The sequence below is a fragment of the Rhyacophila brunnea genome, unplaced genomic scaffold, assembly GCF_057557595.1.
Source record: "Rhyacophila brunnea isolate RB1 unplaced genomic scaffold, BYU_Rbru_1.0 scaffold_22, whole genome shotgun sequence".
Classification (NCBI taxonomy): Eukaryota; Metazoa; Arthropoda; class Insecta; order Trichoptera; family Rhyacophilidae; genus Rhyacophila; species Rhyacophila brunnea.
Window position 1 is genome coordinate 34,254,606 of NW_028232882.1, and position 22,574 is coordinate 34,277,179.

General features: G+C 34.8%; 2 protein-coding genes across 3 annotated transcripts in view; one reads left to right on the forward strand and one right to left on the reverse strand.

The window, feature by feature from the left end:
* step (cytohesin steppke) overlaps nt 1–22,574 on the forward strand; it is a 341,111-nt gene that overhangs the window by 315,073 nt on the left and 3,464 nt on the right. For both annotated transcript variants that reach the window (XM_085949519.1, XM_085949518.1), the window contains exons 4-7: nt 15,754–15,952; nt 17,591–17,852; nt 18,825–18,943; nt 22,186–22,297. In XM_085949519.1, the coding sequence (XP_085805645.1) occupies nt 15,754–15,952; nt 17,591–17,852; nt 18,825–18,943; nt 22,186–22,297 (692 nt within the window). The remainder of the gene's footprint in view (nt 1–15,753; nt 15,953–17,590; nt 17,853–18,824; nt 18,944–22,185; nt 22,298–22,574) is intronic.
* On the reverse strand, nt 13,578–15,520 carry LOC147070486 (uncharacterized). The gene is made up of 2 exons (XM_085949877.1): nt 14,656–15,520; nt 13,578–14,512 (listed from the first exon to the last, which is right to left on the reverse strand). The coding sequence occupies exons 1-2, from the start codon at nt 14,855–14,857 to the stop codon at nt 13,578–13,580; spliced, it is 1,137 nt and encodes a 378-aa protein (XP_085806003.1). The 5' UTR covers nt 14,858–15,520.

Below are 22,574 nucleotides of genomic sequence, written 5' to 3' on the forward strand. Positions count from 1 at the left end.
GTTTGTTGTCTATGATTATCTTTTAAAGCAAATAATAAATAATAAGGATGATTAAAAAAAATAATAAATATTGTATTAATTCGCGATTATTATTTAGGTTACTTCAGTCATAGACAAACATAACGTCATGCTATTCACAGTTCATGTCATTTTGACATTTCAAAGCGGTGATAAAGGTTTATTTTATATTACAAAATTCAGCGTGTTACTGTGTTTTGAATGTGGATAAATTATCTCATATTGTACCGAAATCATTCGCCAGTGCTTTAAATATTATTAATTAGTTTAATAAGTATTTATTAAATTGTGTAGTGTCCCCATAGAAAATGTGCGAACGATTGCATTTAAAAAAAATCATTCCCGAGTTTGACGTTTCTTCGAAAATTAAAAATTATCAAAGCTTGACCTTCCAAGGGTTCATTTAGATTTGAATAAAGCAAAAAAACTTATATTAGACATTTTCACAACAATGTATATGATAAATATTTGTTTTTAACTGGCAGTTATACATTAAACAAACTTTTTTGTTGGCGATGCGTATAGTTTGCTAAAGAAAAGTATGCATGGAATTCTACTGCCATAAGTGATTTAAATAATTTGACCTATGACCATTTGAAACCTATGACCAGTGTGTCGTTGTCATTAGTGTGCACCTATTCATCAGTAGTAATATCGTAAGTATTATCTTCTTATTTCCCGTAAGTTACCTGACAAGTGTGCTCTTTTTCTCTGATCTCCACAGCTTACCTCTTTCCAAAAGTCACCCTTCGCCACTGCTGTATATATAATATTATGTAACTTACTGTATACATACCACCTATAACTTGTGAGGAGAGCATTTTCGCGATGGCTTTTTCTCTTTTAGAATCTGGGGTACGAGTGAACTAAAAACAAATAAAACACCAAAAAAAAAGTCTGAAATGTTCATTCAGAGCTCGCGCTTTCCGGAACAGTGAAGAAGCGCATTCGGAAGTTGAGACTTTCTTCGCCGCACTGTATCTCTACTTTACTCTCTCACTACCTATCCATAGTAATGATAACAAAAACTTTCTGCGGTTCTAACTTTTAACATTGCCTTTGTACTTATTCATAATACGCGGTTTTGGTACTATTCATACTAGTTTTTATTCAGGACTGAATGTACATAAGATTTAAGATTTTATCGTTAGCACCAATGACATTAAAATGGACGAAGCATCTGGAAAAAAAAATGACACTCACTTTTTTGTCGGGTCTGCCGAATGGCATAATCTATTCTAACGCCATTACAAGAAAGGTGATATTGCTATAAATTCTCGATGCTTTTTGTCGGGTCTGCCGAATGGTTCGGTTCGACGGGTTCGCTCAAATGAACATTGAAAACACTGTTCTAACGCCATTATAATAAAGGTGATATTGCTATAAATTCCCGATGCGTGATATCGCATAATGGAAATTGCGTGACGTCTACCTATACATGTGCGAATGTCGCTATGCGCGAATTTACTTGCTAGCATTGAGTGCGTTGTCTATTAATGATGTCATTGGTTAGCACTGACTAAGCAAGTGCGATCGACAACTACCTGAACCCCACTTCATCACTCCATCGCTGCTATCTGTCTACCAGTGGCGAAGGGTGGAGGTAGGCTGCTAAGATCTATCATAAATCGTATTAAAATTATCAGTCATACGTATTTGTTTTCATTGAAGTAAGACTACAATTTACACATGTTATCGGTAAGTTTTTAAAATTCAATGAAACCCTACGAAAATGAAGCCAAAAATAGATGATAGTCAAAAATACTCGTCGATATATAAAATATCTAAAATTATGCGATTAAATCATACATAACTTGAATATTTTATAGATAGAATAATATTTTTTTATCTACTTAATATAGTTTGGTTTAGGCAGGGCTTAATGAATTTTAAAAATTAACCAACAATATGTGTAATGTATTCTTAATCCAACGAAAACAAGTATGAATGGAAAAGTGTGCAAAATATTACATAATATTATTACACATTTTTGGTTCATTTTTTTTTTAATAATTCATTAAGCCCTGTCGAAACCAAACTATAACAGATAAAAAAAATATTCATCTATCTATAAGATATCCAAAGTTATTTTTGATTTAATTGTATAATTTTAGATATTTTATAGATAGACAAGTATTTTTTGACTATTATGTACTTCGCTGAATTATTTTCGTAGAAATTACAACTGACATTTTAAAATACAGCCCTTTGAAGATAATCTTAGAAAACGAAGTTGATTCCAAGCAAAAAGCCCCGTTAAAATTTCCTGGATTTATTCCGTCCATTCCAAGATATACAATGACGTCAGAGGGCGCACTAGTGACGTCACTTGAACTGCATTCGAGCATGATTTGTATGGAATGCCCACCCTACCAAGTCCTTATTCTGCTTCTGAATGCACTACCTCGTTGACGTCACACTTTGTATTATTATTTTCTTCTTTCTTTCTCCTTTACTGGGTCAAGTGGAGAGCGAAAGAGACCTCTCTCGTTAGGCTTACAAAATGTTACTGCACCTACTACTTTTTAATATTTGAATTTCGAATATTTTTGTTTTTGTTTTTGGTAAATAAATCCATAAAATAAAATTATTCTATTTTGTTTACGTGAGTTGATTTTAGATGTTCTATGTCTATATAATAAATGTCAATTATTATTGAGCATATTTTATGATAATGACTTTTAACATAGGTACATATAGCTGATTATCATTAATTTATCATTAAACTTGAGTTTTAAATTAAATAAAAAATATATCATATCACATCACATTACGATAGAGTAGTCTATATAGAATGCCTTGCTTGCGGGCTCGTGTCCATATATTATAAATTTCTATGTAGGTATATTAGTAAAATGTTGCATTAAATTTATTTTACAACTTATCTCAGCCACTCAACGCACTGCTGGATGGAGGCCTCTCCTTACAGTGTCCACTCTTCCCGGTCGTGTTTCGTTGTCATTTACCGTTATTAATGTGTTTTAATATTTGTTGGGTAAAACTGGATGCTGTGATATGTCACGTATCTCTACATCTGAAAACATTGCTTCAAATAAATGTAATTTGGATAATTCACTTTGTACACTTTTGCGCGTTTTAATCAAAGCAACACTCCGAGAGACTATGCGTCGCTAATTTTTTCCCGCAAACATGTCCCACATTTCGTTAGCATTTGTGTAAAAAATGTTTAAATGCAGAGACGTCCCTAGACAAAATGCCGCCCGTAGGCAGCCCCTAAATGCTGCCCCATTTCTATACAGTATTTTTTATCATCCTTTCATGACTAAGATATCTAAGAAATGTGTTGTAGGTATAGATATAGATACATTACTAACAAAATATATCATCATCATCAGCCGGGGTCAATACACTGCTGGATGAAGGCCTCTCCAAGCTTTCTCCAACTCTCTCGGTCCTGTGTCGTTCGCTGCCACGTATTTCCGCCGAACTTTACCAGTTCGTCAATCCAGCGGCTTTTAGGGCGACCCTGTGGCCGTTTCGTACCCCTTGGGTACCACTGGATGACGGCATTTGTCCAGCGGCCGTCCTTTCGGCGAGCAATGTGTCCCGCCCATCTCCATTTCAGCTGTTTGGCAACGACTATTACACTAAATCTAATTTAAATGCCATCTCTGCTTCAATAGACAATATTGCGAGTCCACGATTTCAGATAAGTACATTTAAAAATACACGACTCGCGAATGACTGGGAAAAACATTTTTTATACATTTTAAATTAGGTAAGTATGTACCTACCTATAATTCGAAAATCGGAACATGTCATTGCTATTGCTGATCATCAAGGACGTGACCTAAAAGGTTAACGAAAGTAAACTAGACATCGCTCTGTCTAGTTCTGTGAAACCTTGTATGTTAATTAATAGGTAGTACATTTTGTTTCTAACCAGTGAGCTGATTTTTTTAATGGGAAGATGTTTCTATTATTACTAAGTTTACGTAGCTATTTCTATATACACCTAATGATTCTCCTCGATTTGCCGCCCTTCGAGTAACTGCCGCCCCCAAGCAATGCTCAATCTGCCTACCCCCACGGGATGTCACTGTTTAAATCGAGTGCTTAAAGTCAGACAACGTTATCTACAAAAAAGTTTTTTTTTTTTTTTTTGAGATAACGTTATTTTACATTTACGGCTACATGATAGTCAAACAACGTTATGTCAATCTTTTCTAATTTCTTATTAAATCGTCAGTAAAGTTTAACGCTAACTACATAAGTTACCCTTGTTTTCATATTTTTTTTAAACTATCCCTATAAATTTTCACATCATCATAAGCAAGATAAATGTACAATACACAATAAATGTTAGGTTTTAAATAAACATTTCCCTTGTTGAGTTACAAGAATCTAAAATAACGATTTTTGGCTCTCCTGTAAAGTTGCACTTTTGTAGATAGTGTTGTTTGACACTAAGCCCTCGAAATGTTTTTATATATTTGTTCGCTGGCAGATGTATTTTAAGTCATGTTACGACAGTGGGTATGCGGATCTAATATTCAACAAGAACTTAACGGTGCAAAGGTATTTATGTTAAAATGACGGTTATATTGTATACCTACAATAGTCAATAATAATGTGAATCTATTACGGTAGCCGGCCGGCTAAAAGTACAGGAGCAGAATCCTTGTACCCTACGCGACCTCGGATAAGCTGCAAATCACGACAAATGTCAACAACCCCCTCTCACTCACAGTTGCCATTCTCTTAATTTGAATGCCGATGCTTTGCTGAGTTGCCCTTCTTAGAATTTTGGGTACGTTTACATTCGATTGACCAGGAATTTAGTTGTAATTCTTAAAGCTAACTATCAGGGAACTCAGAAATAATGGGAACTGAAATACCTAACGGGTAAGGAGTAGCAGGTAACCGATCTCGAGTAAGGAAGAATCCGGGATAAACTTAAACACGTGTCAAGAATACGTCACACGTCGAATACTGACAACGGCTCTCCGTTTATGCATTGACGCTCATTTAATATTGATGTATTACACACACTATTGCACCTGCATAATGCTTGTTTTATTTTCGTAGGACACTCACACTTTCAAAACCCTGCATCAAAATGTAGCGTATTGAATATAGCCTATCGGAATTATATTTATGGTCTGTTCTATGCCAACTACATTTGGACAGAAACGTAAAATACCTACAACTAAATTTAAGTTAATGTCAGTTCCAGCCTAATTCCGGAAGGGAAATTAATATTATAGTAAATAGAAGTCCGTATTTACTAAGTTGGGCACAGAAATATGTGTCCCATTTGCCGTATATTCTATAAGATCGTTAGCATGCACTTCCAACACTAAAGGCACCAATCTTCAAAAATATAATGCATATGCTTAAAATAATTTTCTTTATCGGTGATTGTAACGATTCTAAAAAAAAAGTAACTACATAATTACATATAATAGTTGCAAATATCATGCATTCGTATTTTTTATCATTTGCATTAATTGGCCATTACTAGAAGGCTGCGCTCTGGCTACACTTTCAATTTCTCACGACTGAAATACATTTTGCTTTTTTCTCAACTTTCGCTTGTGTCGGCTATTTAAAGAGATCACGGTCTCTGCGTTGTTGGCAACTGTTTACTTTCTGGCTGACCACAGGTTCACCACAAATGATCAAATTAGAGTTTTATTCAAAGTGGTCGAGTGGTCGACATGACCAGTAACTTTATACTCGTGATAACTTTGATTGTAATCTAAATAAAATTGGACTAGATATGTTTTTTTTTTGTCCGGATAAATAAAATTCAATAATGTGTAGAGCATTATTATTTATGTGAGATCTATTAGAAATCTTTTTGCATTGGTATTTGGTACGTAAACATATCTGTTTGGTTAGTGTAATACCGGCAATTACCGTATAGGTGTTCTTAATAAGCTAAAAATTGACATTCGGGGGTATGTTTGCGATTAAAGTTTAAACAATCAGTACACTTTGTTGTAAATATAATATAAATAGGTACAAGTAGGTGTGCTTAGGGATTGCAATACCGGTATCACAGTATTTTTCGATACCGAAATACCGGTTTTAAAAATCGGACAATACCATATTCGGTATTGAAAGTGGAAACAAAATGTATTAATATTAACAAAAAGGGCTGACCTGTTAATTAATATTTAATTACCATATTTAAATATCATGTTAATTATATCTAATGGCCAGGTAATGAAAACGCGCCAGTCGCGTTGTTAGCGCTAAATGAGTTACCAGAATTGTATTTTTTCTTCGGGTTACGCGATGTCTGAAACCCTTCACCATCCTTGATGACCAACAATGACACATGCTATAAAATATGAATATGTTTAAGAGTTTTCTTTTTACATAATATATTATATTTATTTGTATGCTTCTGTTTTTTCCAATTATTTTACGAATACCGGTGGGTATGTAATAGGAAATACCTAAAAACCGGTATTGGTACTTTCATTCGATATTGCAATCCCTGGGTGTGCTATTATGATACCATATCTTTGTAATTTAATTTTAACTTTAGCATTAAATGAATGAGAAATAATGGAAAATACACATCCAACTTTACAATCAAATCAATTACACACTTCAATATAAAGTTTTACCGAATATATTTTTACTATACAATGTTATTAAAGAAACAAATTGAAAAGGTGCTATATAACCACGAAATCTTCGTTTGGTGCCAAATTGCACGACACCTCTCTATTCTGAACCACACGTATCAGATCAACGTCTTAGACATGGAACCACAGCCAAGAATCTCTTTCTACCTACTACGAAATAATATGTCTTTCTTTATTCATCTATCATCAAATAATGTTGATTCATATTGAGAGAAAAGATAGGGCATCGTAATGACACACACAGCTTTACTACGAAATGTATTCATGGATACCCTACATTTTCGACATGTATGTCTTCAATTAAAACTATTTTTTTCGTGTCAAGGTAAATGGTAAATGTAAAATTTAATAACTGCTTAGTATCGAGTCTTCCCCACTGATACTGGGCACTTTGCTTGTAGCTAAAGTTGTACCAACCATAATAGATGAATAATTAATATCCAGCAAGTAAGCCGAGTAAAGCTCGGTAAATTCCGCAGATTTAGCGTTTCATAATGAATGGTACGCAAGTAACTCTTTTCGTTTGTAAAAAAAATACACTTAAGACGTGTATTTCCCCGGGGCTTTTCATTCATCAAAGAGCGGGTCAAGTGGACGCCGGAAGACGTCGGTACCTGAGCGCCGCGACGTCTAAAACTTGCGTCTCAATATACCGGCTTAGTGGTAGGTAATAAGTAATTTATTACCTTTATAGGCTAGAGGCGTTACTATCTAACTTGTGGTTATGGTAATATTATTGTTAGGTGTATATCTGATATCTGTTGATTAGCTGTGTTTTATTTGAAGTATTCTTGGCGCATTGATTAGGTATAGTAGAATTTTTCGGAATTGAGCTATTTATTTATGTAGTAAACTGGTACCGGCTTCTTATCCGAGGGTTTCAAGTTGAAGTCGCAATACATTTACGTGAGTTTATCAAAATTTGAGTGTTTCTGTGATTATTTCAATGGTACTATTTCATTGCTGTTCCATTACTGTGTTCTATTGGAAGTCTTGGTCAGATGTGCCTCTATAAACAGTAGATACGCCTACATTGTAATAGAAATAGAATTTGTTTACCTGTATAATTTTAATGTAAATTTTTGAACGACCGTATTTAGGCATGTTTTTTTGTCTTAAGTTGATTGAACTGGTCACCAGTTCCCTTGGCACCTTCTTCGTGTGAGATAAATATTTCTTCTAGAGCTGATTAACTATAATACGTTACATGGGTTTATTTTAGGTCATATATTGATATTGTTGAATAAAGACGGGCAAGGGCATCGCACTGTCTGGGACCAATATTTTTTATTATCTGTCGATATTTTTCTCTGGTACTTTCCTGCTATCGGGACTGTGCAATTTTTTCAAGGGGCCGTTTTTCCCCCTTTCATATTTTTGTATTCTAATGGAAAACGTTCGTATATATTTATCTTGTATTTATTTATTCGTTTGATGTTGTACAAATATCAGAAAGTAACTCACAGCGGAAAATAAATTCGATAAGAAAATAAATAAACATTGCAGGGAATATCGGGGAATTGCTTCGATTTGCGTTGTGATTATATAGACCGTTTTAAGCTCCTATTCGTTATCCCAAAATTGTAAGTTGCAAGTTGTAATTGATTATCAATGATTTAATTCAACAGCATTAACTCCATGTCCAATGTAAATTTAAAACAATAAAAAACATTGTTTCAGCTTACTGATTGTTTTTATTAATAGGTTTAGAGTCACTATTGGATTTCCATATAATATAAACATTTATCTATACAGATTATAATAAATATGAACCATTTATCTATACACACTATAATAAATATGAACCATTTTACTGCTGTAATCCATATTCTATAATCTATAGTTTCTATATTTATCTTTCCTCTTTTGACCATGCCCGATCCTAATAGGATCATATTATGGACCTCCACAGAGTGGAGGTTTGTATTAATAGATTTTTGGTTTTACGAAAAATGGATGTTAGCCACTTACTGAACCTATTAGGTCCATATTCTGACTCCAACACACAAATAGAAAAACAATATATTTACCAGACCCAGGGTTCAAACCTGGGACCTGCGGTCTATAGTCTATATACTAATAAATACAATTGATATTTCTGTTTGCCCGTGATTACGAATTATTTGCCCTTTGATCAGCATTTCGACTATTTCCATGATACCTAAGCATTACATAATATCTATGGAGGATTACTCGTAGTTATAAAAAAAATATATGTTTCATTAGATCAGTCGAACTTAGTTATTACGAGGAAGATGAGACCGACTGAATTTGCTCGTTATAAGCGTTACTCGTTATATTAGACTTATTAGAGAATAGGTATTTAAAAAGTCGAAAATAAAAAATCTTAAAACCATCGTCGAACGAGCTCTGCTCTTAAAACAGCAGGGCATTCATAAACTACAAAAGAAGTTGATTATTGTAATGAACGCAGGTAGGTACCTACTGACTTCACAAACCTTGGGTTTTTTTTACTTATTTCAACCATATGCGTGGATACTTTTTTCAATATTGTCGGCGAAAACACCAATTAGGTACTTAGACACATAACTAGTGTCATAAACATAATGCGATCCCGGCGGCATCCTGTCCGGTCGGATTTTATTGCTTAGGGTCGAAATGTTTTTAAACGATCGACACATTAACATTTTTGACGATATTTTAGCTCGGTATATCCGATAAGTTGCTCGTTATAACAGTGATTAAATGTACGGAGAAAATCATAAACTAAAATGTCAACGAATGTTTCCTCATTACATCCGAGATCTCACTATATCCGTGATCGTAATAACCGAGCTAGACTGAAATGATTGCACTAATATTTTAAGCATCCCGTTGGCAGAATATGAAAACAATGCTGTGCTGCACTTTTGCAATGCGAATTTATTTTCAACTACATTTATCTGTAGTATAGGTATATAGAATTTATATGATTAGATTATATGGGTGGGGACGTTTACGAGGAAGTTTTTATTATTCAGATGCCGCATCCGCTAATAAGTCAATGGCCTGCCCTTACAAAATACTGTACTCTGCACAGTGGCCTTCATGTCAAAAATAACGAGACACCAATTGTATTATCATTCCATACACACAATAAAATAACTCTACAAAAGGAATTTCCCGTGTTTTTTTTCTTTGATCTGCCTGTGAGCTTCTAAGTTTTATATAACAAAGAGCAAGGGATTTTCTCTTTGCTATTAATTTATTTCTGATTGTCATGAACAGATTTTCCCTTTTGTTTGCAGACAATCATTTTGATTGTTCGAATTAGACGGGCCGCTGTAAATATTACGAATGTTTCTTTTCATAAGGTATAACGACCTGCTATCATTGGATTTAAGGGACTGGACGCAAAGGCCGCTGGCTGATTTTGAGGTCCCCAACAGTGGAAATTTAACCAATGGGCTTAGAGTAAAATATATAGTCGAACTTGGTTATTACGAGGAAGATGGGACCGACTGAAATTGCTCGTTGTAAGCGTTTCTCGTTATATCAGAGAATAGGTATTTTTAAATGAGCGGGGTGGTCACATAACACAAAAAGTCGCAATTCAAACAAAAATACACAATTAGAATTTTTCCTCGAAACAAGCATGGCATTCATAAGAACACACATAAATTCACAAAAGAAGTTGTTTATTGTAATGAACGCTGGTAGGTACCTACTGACTTCACAAACCTTGGATTTTTTACATGAAATTTCAACCATATGCTTGGAAACTTTTTCAATATTGTCGACGAAAACACCAATTAGGTAGTTACTTAGTCACTTAACTAGTGTCATAAACGTAATCCGATCCCGGCGGCATCCTGTCCGGTCGAATTTTATTGCTTAGGGTCGAAATGTTAACAGTTTGAAGAAAAATTTTCTGTTAATTAATTAATAGTAGGTAAGCACTGTGTATTTTTGAACACATATAAATTTTACAAAGTTCGGTTTTTTTACATTTAAGTCCATTGCCTAAACAGAATGTGGAAAGTACGTAGGCATATGTTGTATACAGTGACGTCCCGTGGGGGTAGGCAGGTTATGCGTTGGACAGGGGCTGCGTATGATGAAACGAATACAAAATAATACAACTTTTAAGAGCAGACGTGTGCTATCGTTGTATTGTAAAGCCTAGTACCCACGCACGTTCTTGCTCGACGGTTTTGTTCGATCGAGCATGTTGACTTGGAAGCATGCTCCTCGTTGCGTCCACACAGTCGAGCAACTCGACACAGGACGCTGTAAGGCCACCGTCGCACTGCTACGACTTCGACCACGAGTGAGAGCGAGGCCACACGAGTCTTGCCGGTCCGTCCTCACTCCCTCACTCAAATTACATCGCGCAAGAATTACGGATCTTCAATCTTTTTCGGATAGCGCAATTTGTCAAAAAAACCATCGAACCAGAATGGTACACCCGTTGAGACATGTTGGAATCAGCGTAAAATCATCGAGCAAGAACGTGCGTGTGTATTTACTGTTATACATATCTTAATATCGGTTCATTACATAAAATAGGTAATGAGTAGGTACCTAACGAATTTGCAGATAATTGGAAACCAAAAAGGAAGGGAATGGCGTTCTAAGTCTGCTTTAAGGGCAGCTTTCATTGGTTACATAATGTTTGATAATCGTATTTTACCCAAAAGCAATCCGGGGTGACCAAATGAAATCGAAAAATTTGGAATTTAAATAAATTGAATACGATGAAATCTTGTCACATTATGACTTTTCCAGCTACATATTTTTTCCGACTTATACGCGGCGTAAATGGAAACTCTGCCATTCTTGGTGGTATTGGGTTGTGTGACTCTGATAATTATCATAGGAATCGAGGGCATCCGTTGTTTGTTCTCCCAAGGTGAAGAACTAACCTGCCATTGGTAATGCCAACTTTTTTTTAAATTCGTTAAACCAAATCACTTCGGATATTGACATATTCCACCTGCGTGAGGATGAGTATAGGTGGGCATTGTTTTATAAATTCTTAAAAAATAAGGTCTCCTTAGCTCATTCGATGTACTTCATTGTACGTATCCAATTTATATTTTTTTGTATTTACACTTTTCTACTGTTTTATTAATATTTCTTTTCTTTTACATGTCATGTTGTGAACGTCTTAAATTAATAATTTGTAATGTTCACTATATCGTCGCCGTAGATGTCAAGGGAGCCAGTCCACAAAATCATAATGCTGAGAAATCGGCGCGCAAAGATTTTGTGTGACAAAAAAAGGAACAGTTTTTGTTGTAACTTTTTTATTTTTAAAGATAGAATTGTGAAACTTTGAACGTAGATACTTTGTGATATTATCTTTTTATTATTTTGAATGAATAACTAAAAAAAATTGTATTTTAAAAGTAATGTGTGTTATATCTCTTGACCACTGAATATTGACATGTACAGTTGGCATACTTGTGCGGTAGTCAAAAGAGTTAGGCCTCTTATGCCTGTTGAACACTGAGAATTTGTGGACAAAGCACTAACATTTTGTGGATATACTCTAAAGAAAAGTCTATTATTGACCTTTTATGGTGCCCACCTTAACCTAGAATCTACCTGATTTCATTCAGTATGTGAACATAGTCGTCTCTAAACAAAAAGTTAGCTTTTCAAAAATATAATTACATTGTTGTTTTAATTTAATCAAACGCTTTTTTTGTAGTACTTATTCCATTTTTAATCAATAAATTAGGACCGGTTTCATCCGCCTCAGAGGGACATTTTCAACTTGTTCATTTCAGTTGAAAATGTCCCTATGAGGCGGACGAAACCGGTCCTAATTTATTGATTAAAAGTGGAATAAGTACTACAAAAAAATTGCGTTTTATTAAATTAAAACAACAATACAATGCAGTTACACCATGAATTGACAGTTAACAAAATAAAAGAAAAAAATATATAATTACAATTAAGTTACAATAAAACTAGACACACATTTTAATCATCTCCATCGCTCTCTGAGCTGCTGTTTTTCTGAGTTGGACGATCTTCAGGCTCCAAATTTTTATAGAAGTCGTGATAGGTTGACGGAATGCTACCTTTTTGGCATAGTTTTGACAGATCTTTTAGTTTACCTTGGTCAATTCTAGGTTTGGAACTGTACAGCCTTGGTACTTCTAGGGTAGGTACGTTTCGATGCCGTCTTCGCTGGATTTGTAGTGACTCAAAGTTATTCTGGCTCAATTGGTATTTATAAAAGATAGTCGTGGGTTCACCTTTGCGATATTGGAACCACTTTACCTTTAGCCACTTCATTTTGTCTCCATTTTCCGACAGAGTTTTATTGGTCATCACTTGACTGCAATATTTCTTGTAATCGAAGAAGTCGGAATATTCCATTTCCACAACCTTATGGTAGGGGTTACTAGTTTTCGCGGTACGGGCGACCATATACCATCCTTCTGGTGTGAATACGTCCACTTTCCTTCCTCGGGCCTCTATTGTGGAGTGCACAGAATCGCACTCCATTTCGGAGTGCCCTGATTCCATAAATTTTTGGTTTATTGTGTTGATGGGCAGCTGTTCCACGGCACGTAATAACATTGTAGATACAACTGAGTTGCGATTTTGACCTGAAGCTGTATCCGAATACAGAGTTACTTCTTTTTTGGGGCCTACTGAAACCAAGAGCTTCCACAGGCACGTGGCGACCTCCGAAGCACCCTTTGTACCTGCACCTTCATGCCACATGTAGTTCGTCGCTTGTCTAGTAGCCAGGTCATACACTGTGAAATTGTAGGTTTTCAGCTTTTTGGTATAATACAACTGTCCTACTTGCAAACTTGGAGTCAACAATATTTTTTCCAGATCCATGGTAAAGCAACTAATTGTTGGATCACACATAGCTTGGGCCTTGTCGATTTTTTTGTGTTCTCTCGCTTCCTCTTTTCGAGTCAAGTGCAGTTTGTATTCCTCCTCGTCTTTTGCCTTCTCTTCGTCTGACTAGTTCTTGTACTGAGTACAAAAGTCACACTGATCCTTTTTAGGAGTGTGAAAGCCGTAGTTAAATTCTGTGACAAAGATCGATTTGTAGAAGCCGTGCTTTTCTGGTTCAACATTATGCTCCTTGCAATACTCTACATAGTCCATGTAGATACGAGTCTCGCTCAAACCAGAAGGCAAGTATTTTCTCTTACTGCTGCTCCGGCAGTAATGGGAAGCAACTACGGGCAACGATTTGATGTGGTCCCTGATTATGTTCCTCACTTCCTCTGGTTTTTTGTTGGGCGGTTCTTTGTGACCTCTCCGATCTATATCAGTGACACCTGAAGGAGTCAACTTTTTCATTGCATTTTCAACTTTTTTGCTCGAGATGTCATATGTCGCCAAAAAGAACTGTTTGCACACTTGGGCTCTCAATTCATTACACATCACAGAGTATTGCAAGGTATACTCTCGTTTGGTGCAGTCTCCATGGTACCTTCGTTTCACTGGGATACGATTTATACTGTTACCAATGAAGGCCCATCTTGCTCTTTCGGAATCCAGACTCAGATAGTCGGCCAACATTTGCTCCCGCTGTGATTTTCCTATTTTGGATGTGCATTTATAATGGCACTTACAGTTAACTTCTCTTATCGCCCTTGCTCGAATTTTTTTTCCGGATCTGCTTTGATATTCGCTGCCTGCCATTCTCAATATCTTTTGTGAATTCCGCTTCCACATTTTTGGGTTTCGCTTGCGTTTCCTACTTAAATCATCTGTAGTCTGATCTGTAGAAGTGGGGATGGATGATACAGGATTGTTACTATGGTTGCTCTCGGTTATTTCAGAAGTATAAGTTCCTGAAACATTAATGTTGTGTTGATAATATGCAGGTTCCTGCTGGCATGACTCATTTGAATCTAGTAGTGTTGGTGCCAGGTTGACGTTCCAATCTGTAAAACAAAACAAAGTAGTTTATTTCTTTGAAACTACCAAGGTAAATATTAATAATTTGTTATTAGCAAATGACTCTCTGATGGTCACAGGTTTTAATCAAACCAACAATTATTGATAACCAACAAATTAAAATATTGACCTCCCACGTGTGTGCTTGGAGAGACATTTTGGAGCTCTGTATATATGGCTGGACCAGCAATCTTGTCCGGAGCTTGCATATTCAGCTCGAGGTCTGCACATCCAGCTTGTACGGCATTCCCGTGAGAGTCTGTAAAAGAAATAAAACTAATACAGCTTGCGCACACATTACTCATTGCTGTCAAAGCAGCCTGAATCAACATTTTTAACTAGTAAGTGTTTTTAGCTCAATATTTCATCGACACTTACCTTTACGGGTATGTTGATTAGTAGAATTTAAAACGGCTGCAACCATTAGTCTCCCACGTGAATAGTTCATTATTTAGCACCTTTTCTCACTGAATCACAACTGAATACAACAATCACACTAAATACACTGAATAAAAATGCTTACAGTCGCAAACCCAAAGAAAAAAGATCACCAAATAAACCAACCGCAATGTTAGTATGAATAATATGACACGATACAGGTGCTGGCGTGAATAACCCGACTCGCTAAACTCAGTTTTCTCTGTTTCTTATGCTGAGTTAGAGCAAGACAACACTATAAATCTTTGTCGAATGTGAGCCGAGGCGTGCGTACCGGGCCACAGATTGAGCGGGAAGTCCCAGTGGTCAACAGCGTTAAGTCACATAATCATGTGAAATTATTCGGAAGTCAAAAGACTTATGCGGCTTGTCGTCATTGACTACTTTAATGTATGTGTGCTAGGTCTATTGGCAATTTACAAAATACTCATACATAGGGCTTTTTGTGGCTCAAATCCATTGACCACGGCATCTTTGATGGTTTTAAAATGCTTTTGTGTACTTAACTCATTTTCGCCAAATGTGTGGCTTGACTCCCTTGACATCTACGGCGACGATATGTAAAAAAAAAAAAAAAAAAAAAAAAATGAAATTTTAATAGTATATTAATAATATTATAATATATCAATAATATTAAAATATATCAATATTAATTTAGCACCGTTGATTAGCCCTGTTTTATTTAGTCTTATCAAACATCTACAACTGAATAAAAATATGGCCCTTTAAATTAAATGATGAATTATTCGATCGTTCATTTCTAATAATGCTTCTTTCTCTCTTCTTCCAGGCATAGAATTCCTGTACGAGAACGGTCTTTTGCAGCGGAATCCGGAAGACGTGGCTCAGTTCCTACACAAAGGCGAAGGCCTCAACAAGACGGCCATCGGAGACTATCTCGGAGAGAGGAATGACTTCAACGAAAGTGTACTCAGAGCCTTTGTTGATCTCCACGACTTCACAGACTTAATATTAGTACAGGCTTTAAGGTTAGTATTAACAAAAACTTGTGTATTTTCAGCATTGCTGAATTAAATTTTTGTCCCTTATATTTCTATAGAGTTTCATTTCGATGTCTGATTAACACAAAAACCTATCTACAAAAAGTCGATTTTTCAGAAGAGGCAAAACAATTTTTTTAACAAAACTAAGAATGCTAGAAAGATGAAATTTTCAACTTCTTAAAGTATAATAATTTCTCTTCTAAATAAATTAAAAAACAAAATGTAATTTTGATGATCTGTATTAAAAAAAATACCGTTTTAAAAAAAGTCGACCCACTTACGTTTTTGTGTTACCAATAAATTTTCAAAAAATTATTATCTTTGCAGTTTGTTATTTACCTAATACCAACAAATACCTAATACCAACAACATATCAACAAATTGGCAAGTTTTAATGAGTGGAGAAAATAAGTTTTTTCAAGATTAGACTTTACCAGTTAGCTCTTTAGCAAAACAAGTATGGATAATAAAGTTATTTTAATGCATCGGATTGATTTTTCCCCCTTTCAATACAGTGAAAAGTTATTTGAGATTCATCATACCTGATGTTTCATTATTTATAAAAATTGGGATATCATCCTATGTTTTTGAGTTACCAAATATTGTCTTTTTATTTTCACTTCATGAGAAAAAACTATGTAAAATGACTTCCAAAAAAAAAAAAAACAGTTTAATAGTCGTAATACAAGGCGATACGTTTGTGACTTTCCAGAATGTCTGAAAAAAAATCCATAAACACAAAAATGTATCAGCTGATATGTTTTTGTGTTAATTATTTTTTCCTTACTCATAGTATATATACGGAGATACGTCTTACAGATAGAACCGATTATAGTGAACAATTCTGCATACATACTCAACTAAAAAACGCATTTTTTGTAGATACGTTTTTGTGTTAATCACCCCATCGATATTTTCTTGTTATACAAGGTGAAATATCTTTGAATTGAAAGTTAAATTTTTTCATGGTGAAAATAACTACACGTTTTATCCTCTTTCATGTCCCATAAATAAATGCTGCCGTCTTACATACTTGCAAGGGGAAAAAATGTAATTAAATTGATTAATAACAATAGATTCATTAAAATAAATAACTAAATTAAAACGTAATTTAATGACAATGTCTTGTGATAATTATCTTAGTAATATTGTCATATGCATCTACATCATAATCGAATGTCTATATTTTTTTCTATGGCTTCCAATTCCACCACACTAAAAACGTTGTGAAATTGAAATCTAGTGTTGTAGTACAACAATTATTTCACATGACTCCCTACAGTAAAGTAATAGGAAGTGTGGTCCAAGTGATTAACAAATTGTTTTACAATTTGGAAATACTTTTCACTTAGCAGTGAATTTATTACATGTAACGAAAAATGCTTTGCAATACTTTAAATTTATTGTATTTAATTTTTGCCCATTGTCTATTCTTGCCTACAACGTTTAGTTGTCTACACTTTTATTAAAAAGTGGAGGTTGGTTCCTATGGCCAACAATATGGCATTGCATTTTATTGCCCTTTATCTTCCCCATATTTTCCCTAAACTAATCAACAGCAATGAATACTTGCTACGTATTATGTTTTTCTGATGCCAACTTCATGTCCTGTGATCTTTTCAGACAATTTTTATGGAGTTTCCGGTTACCTGGTGAAGCGCAGAAGATCGACCGTATGATGGAGTGCTTTGCGCAACGCTACTGCCACTTGAATACTGACATCTTCACTAATACAGACACGTGCTACGTACTCAGCTTCGCCATCATCATGCTCAATACCTCCCTGCACAATCCCAGCGTCAAGGACAAGCCCTCGCCCGATCAGTTCATCAAGATGAACCGGGGGATTAACAATGGGGGAGATTTGCCGCAAGAGCTTCTTCTGGTGAGTACTCTTTTTTTGCCACAAAATAAACACAGTGGCTGAGTGATTACCATGTCGGCTTATAATGGCGTGGGTCCCAGGTTCGAATCCGCAGTCTGAAAAATTCACATATTGTTTTCAAATATGTGTTTGAATCAGAGAATGGACCTAATAGGTTGAGCAAGTTACTAACATCCATTTCTTGTAAAAACAAAAATCTATTAATATAACCTCCACTTTGTAGAGGCCCATATGATCTTAGTATTGGACATGGTTAAAAAAATTAATATAATATCAATATTAGTTGATTGAGACGACCTCTATTTCCAAATACCAATAGGGGTCATCACCAATGGTGGGTCACAAATTTCTAAGAAAAATAAAACCTTAGAAACATCATTACTTAGTAATATATTAAAAGTATATCATAAAGACTTGCATATCGGTTAAGGATGTCACCATGATTACAAGAGATGGCAAGTATATTGTGTACAATATATTCATTTATTTAAAACAACCATCCTGGGCTGTAGTGAGTGTAAAGTACAGCTTGTATACACGCTCTTTCTCTATGGCCGGCATTGCATGCATGGATTTGTAGAGCGTGTAAATGTGCTTGTGGCATACATCCGGTTAATGAGAATTTTTTTTGTCTTGTTTTAATTTTAAAATATTTTTTTCCCATTTATTTGTTGGATTTTGAAAGTATTTGACTATTATATTATTACACCAATAAAACCAGAGGCAATTCAACAACAAGCTAAAAAGTCAGTAGTCATTGAATGTCTTGATTATTGACAATAAAAACAAACAGTTCCCTTGCGACGTGGTCTATCGGAGTGGAAAAAATGGCAGGGTCCTTAACGGACACATTAAAAAAGGCCCAGAATGGAGGCAGTCATTTGTTCATATTCAAATATTTGGTTTTTCCTCAATCTTCGTTGACATTTATTATTATAGTAATATAAAATTTATATTTTTCCTCTTTTCCAGTCGCTCTATGAATCAATAAAGACAGAACCTTTCAAAATACCCGAGGACGACGGCAACGACCTCATGCACACCTTCTTCAATCCAGACAAGGAAGGATGGCTTTGGAAACAAGGCGGAAGGTAAATATATATTCATCATGATTCATAAAAATAGTGTATCACTGTAAATTTTAAATACTGCTTTAACCAAAGATATTTAAGAAAAACTCTCTTTTACCAAGATGTTGAAAAAAGATAACTGGAACTAATGTTTATATTAACTGCAAGTCATTTCTCACTGCAGATTCATTTGTAGTAAAATTAAATTGACACTTGTGCTATGTGATTTATTTGACAGTGCTGCACTGAGATAAAAATACCATGTATCATAATATAGTTTAGCAATCACGTAAGATCGCAAATAATAGTAGCTACGTAATTAAGAAACCAAAACAAGACATTAACACCAAGCTGCCATATTATGCTAAACAATAATATAAATATTCTGGAATCACTATCGAGTCCTTCACCAGTGGCCTTTGTAAGGCACTGGCTTCTCATCCGGGGGCTCCAGGATTGATCCTGGTAAAATCACAATACATTTATGTGATATTTTGTTTGGGTGTTTTTGTGATCTTACTATTTTTGGGAACTTACTATTGCCATTGGGTCTCAAATGCCTGTTGTATTGCTAAAAAGTAAAAACTACAAGTTTCTATTAGTACTTCTTATATTAACATTATTTTCATATAAAGAAGCACTGTAGCTAATTTCTTCTACCAGTCACAATTAATTATTATATGACATTATACCACTTTCCTAGAAATTCTCTTGCTGCAATTAAATCAGTTACTTTATATCCTGTTAATGTCTACAGCGGGGTTGGAGAACCTTTTTACGTACGCGTGCCAAAATTTCTCAAATATTATTATTTGACTATCTGACATACCGAGCAGTTTTTCATAGGGAAAAAAGAAAAAATAGTTATAAGAATTCTATTAAAATTTTTTTTAAATATAATTGAGGTCATGAGTATTAACTGTATTGCTTAGTTTAGTTCTTTACGCACAAATTGACGCTTGACAAATTGTTCTGATCAGATGAGGCATTCTCTCGCTACAGTGGTCTCGACCATTGTAAAATGATTGTAAATCGGTCAAAATCAGAGGTTCGCGGAGCAGCTCCCCCCGCTGCCTGTTGGGTCAGTGTGATAATATTATGTGTGATGAATAAAATCTAAGGACTGACCTATGCAATTTACATTAAACGTAATGCTTATTCTTGAAGAGTATCTGCCTGCTGTTTTTTGTACAATGCGATCTGTCATTTATGCATGAATTTCGTCGGTTCCGTTTGTTCATCGATTGGTAAATATTATTGAAAACCTTAGAAAATACAAATGGCTATGTTGACATTATTTTTTAATATTATATCTGACTTGATATATATTTATTTGTAAAACTTTTTTGTAATTTTTTTTCAATTATAAGTTAGTATATCTATTTTTTTCTCTTCTACATAAAACATTCACGTGCCATAGGTTCGCCATCACTGGTCTACAGTGTAGACATTTAATTATTAAAGAACTGGTTGCATCAAGTTTGAACTGTAGATTTCTAGTTATGCATAGGTACTTACCTATTATGGATGGTACCTATGACATGGTTAGTAAGAAACTTGTATATTATGATGCACACTATGAACAATAAATTAAACTCTTATTCATAATTTTATTGACACCTTGACAGCTAGCCGACTGTAAATGTAATGTCAGCTGTAAAACAAGCTGTCAAAATAAAATGAATGCCAGTGGGAGTTTTATTTTTGACCTGTGTGTCATCAGATGGCAGTCTCGAGATGTGATAAACATATTTTTATTGCTTTCCTCAGGATGTGATTCAGAACTTAAGCATTCTTTTGTGTCTATTCTTATGACAAAAAATTATATAATTAAGATAATGTGACAGTGGCTAGGTACTTAATAGTCCAACAGATTTATTCTGTTGCCTGGTTGTTCTCTGTTTTATCGGATTTTTAATGGCTACAAATTGTCGCTTGAAATTGCATTTTAATGGATATATGCCTTGACTGAAAATAGGTGTTTCGTGCACTATTCTTTGAGTGAACTCCATTATAATATAATGAATATACAATATTCAATTTCAATATATACTTACAATTTTAATCCTTATTTGGTTTGCCAGTGGCGAGGGCTGGAGGTAGGTTGTTAAGATTCAACATAAATACTGCACACTAAACTTTGTTAGTTTTCATTGAACTAATAATACAATTTGCTGAGGGTACTGGTTAGTTTTTGAATTTCAATTATATTCTGCCTCAACCATACCATAATAATAGTTTAGGTATGATATGGACGATCCGACAATGTTTCAGTCATACTTATTTGGTTTCGTTGAATTAAAAATATATATTACAGAAGGCGTTGGTTAGTTTTTTTTAAATTCATTAACCCCTCCCTAACCAAACCGCAACAGATAAAAAATATTCTTCTATCTATAAAATATCCAAAAGTTTGTATGATTTAATGGCATAATTTTAGATATTTTATAGACAGACGAATATTTTTTGACTTATCTATTATGGCTCGGTTTACACAGGGCTTAGGCCCGTTTCAGACGGGACACCGGTGTCGCGCTCAAAATAATATAGGAGGCCTTTGTATTCGAATAAAGATGCCTTTGTGTTATGTTTATGAACGCCCCAGAGCTAATGAGTCAACACATAATTTCGCATTATAAATTAGAACATAAAACAGGCCGCGGTAATAAAAACAAGTATATCGGCGGCTTGAGAATGTAGCGGCCGACGGAAAAGTGTACCGGACACGCGTTGACTCATTAGCTCTGGGGCGTTCATAAACATAATACTAAGGCCCCTTTATTCAAATGCAATGGCCTCCTTAATATATACGAGCGCGACACCGGTGTCCCGTCTGAAACGGGCCTTCATTTAACTTTTAAAACAAACACACACTATCAACACATTGTGGAATTAGTTCAATGAAAACATCCGTTTGACTGACAAAGTTTAGTATGCAATATTTATGTCGGCTCTTACTCCTACCTACTAGCCTACCTCCACTCTTCGCCACTGGGTGTTGCTATGTGTCGTTGATAAAAATATGCTAAACAGGGTAAGAAAATGATTTCAATTAAGATTTTTAAAAATGTTTAAAACTGGTATTTGTAAAATAAGTTATGAATTTACGCATTGATTGTTTTTACGAGAACAGAGATTGATGAAAAATTTGTTCATTTTAATGGGAAGCAGGGGCCTGAATTTGACATGGAGTCGAAATTCACTGTGCGGAGCCCCAATAGTTAAATATATTACTATATCTTTTCTATTGTTTTTTTTTCCAGATACAAATCATGGAAGAGAAGGTGGTTCATATTAAATGACAATTGTCTTTATTACTTTGAATACACAACTGATAAAGAACCCCGGGGGATAATACCACTAGAGAATATTTCGGTAAGTTTCTCAATTGACTACGTTAATTCTTAAATAAGTTTATTTAACCTTCTCTTAACCTACTTTAACCTACTTAAATAATATTTATTTAACCTACTCTATTTTAAAGTAGACTTATAATAAATAATTATTGAATTATCCTTCCACACTATGAATGAACTTCACAAATTAAGATTGTATACTAAATACTACCAGGAGGGAAATTTTTGAATCAAGCAATATCATAGAATAAAACCTGCTTGAAAACGCGAAATAGCTTCAAAAGTAAGTATAGTGC

Excerpts from the sequence above, each read along its gene's own strand:
- LOC147070486 (XM_085949877.1), bottom strand. The coding sequence starts at position 14,857 with ATGTTGATTCAGGCTGCTTTGACAGCAATGAGTAATGTGTGCGCAAGC. Across the intron at positions 14,513-14,655 it reads TCCAAGCACACACGTGGGAG|ATTGGAACGTCAACCTGGCA; the intron begins GTCAATATTTTA and ends TTTGTTTTACAG.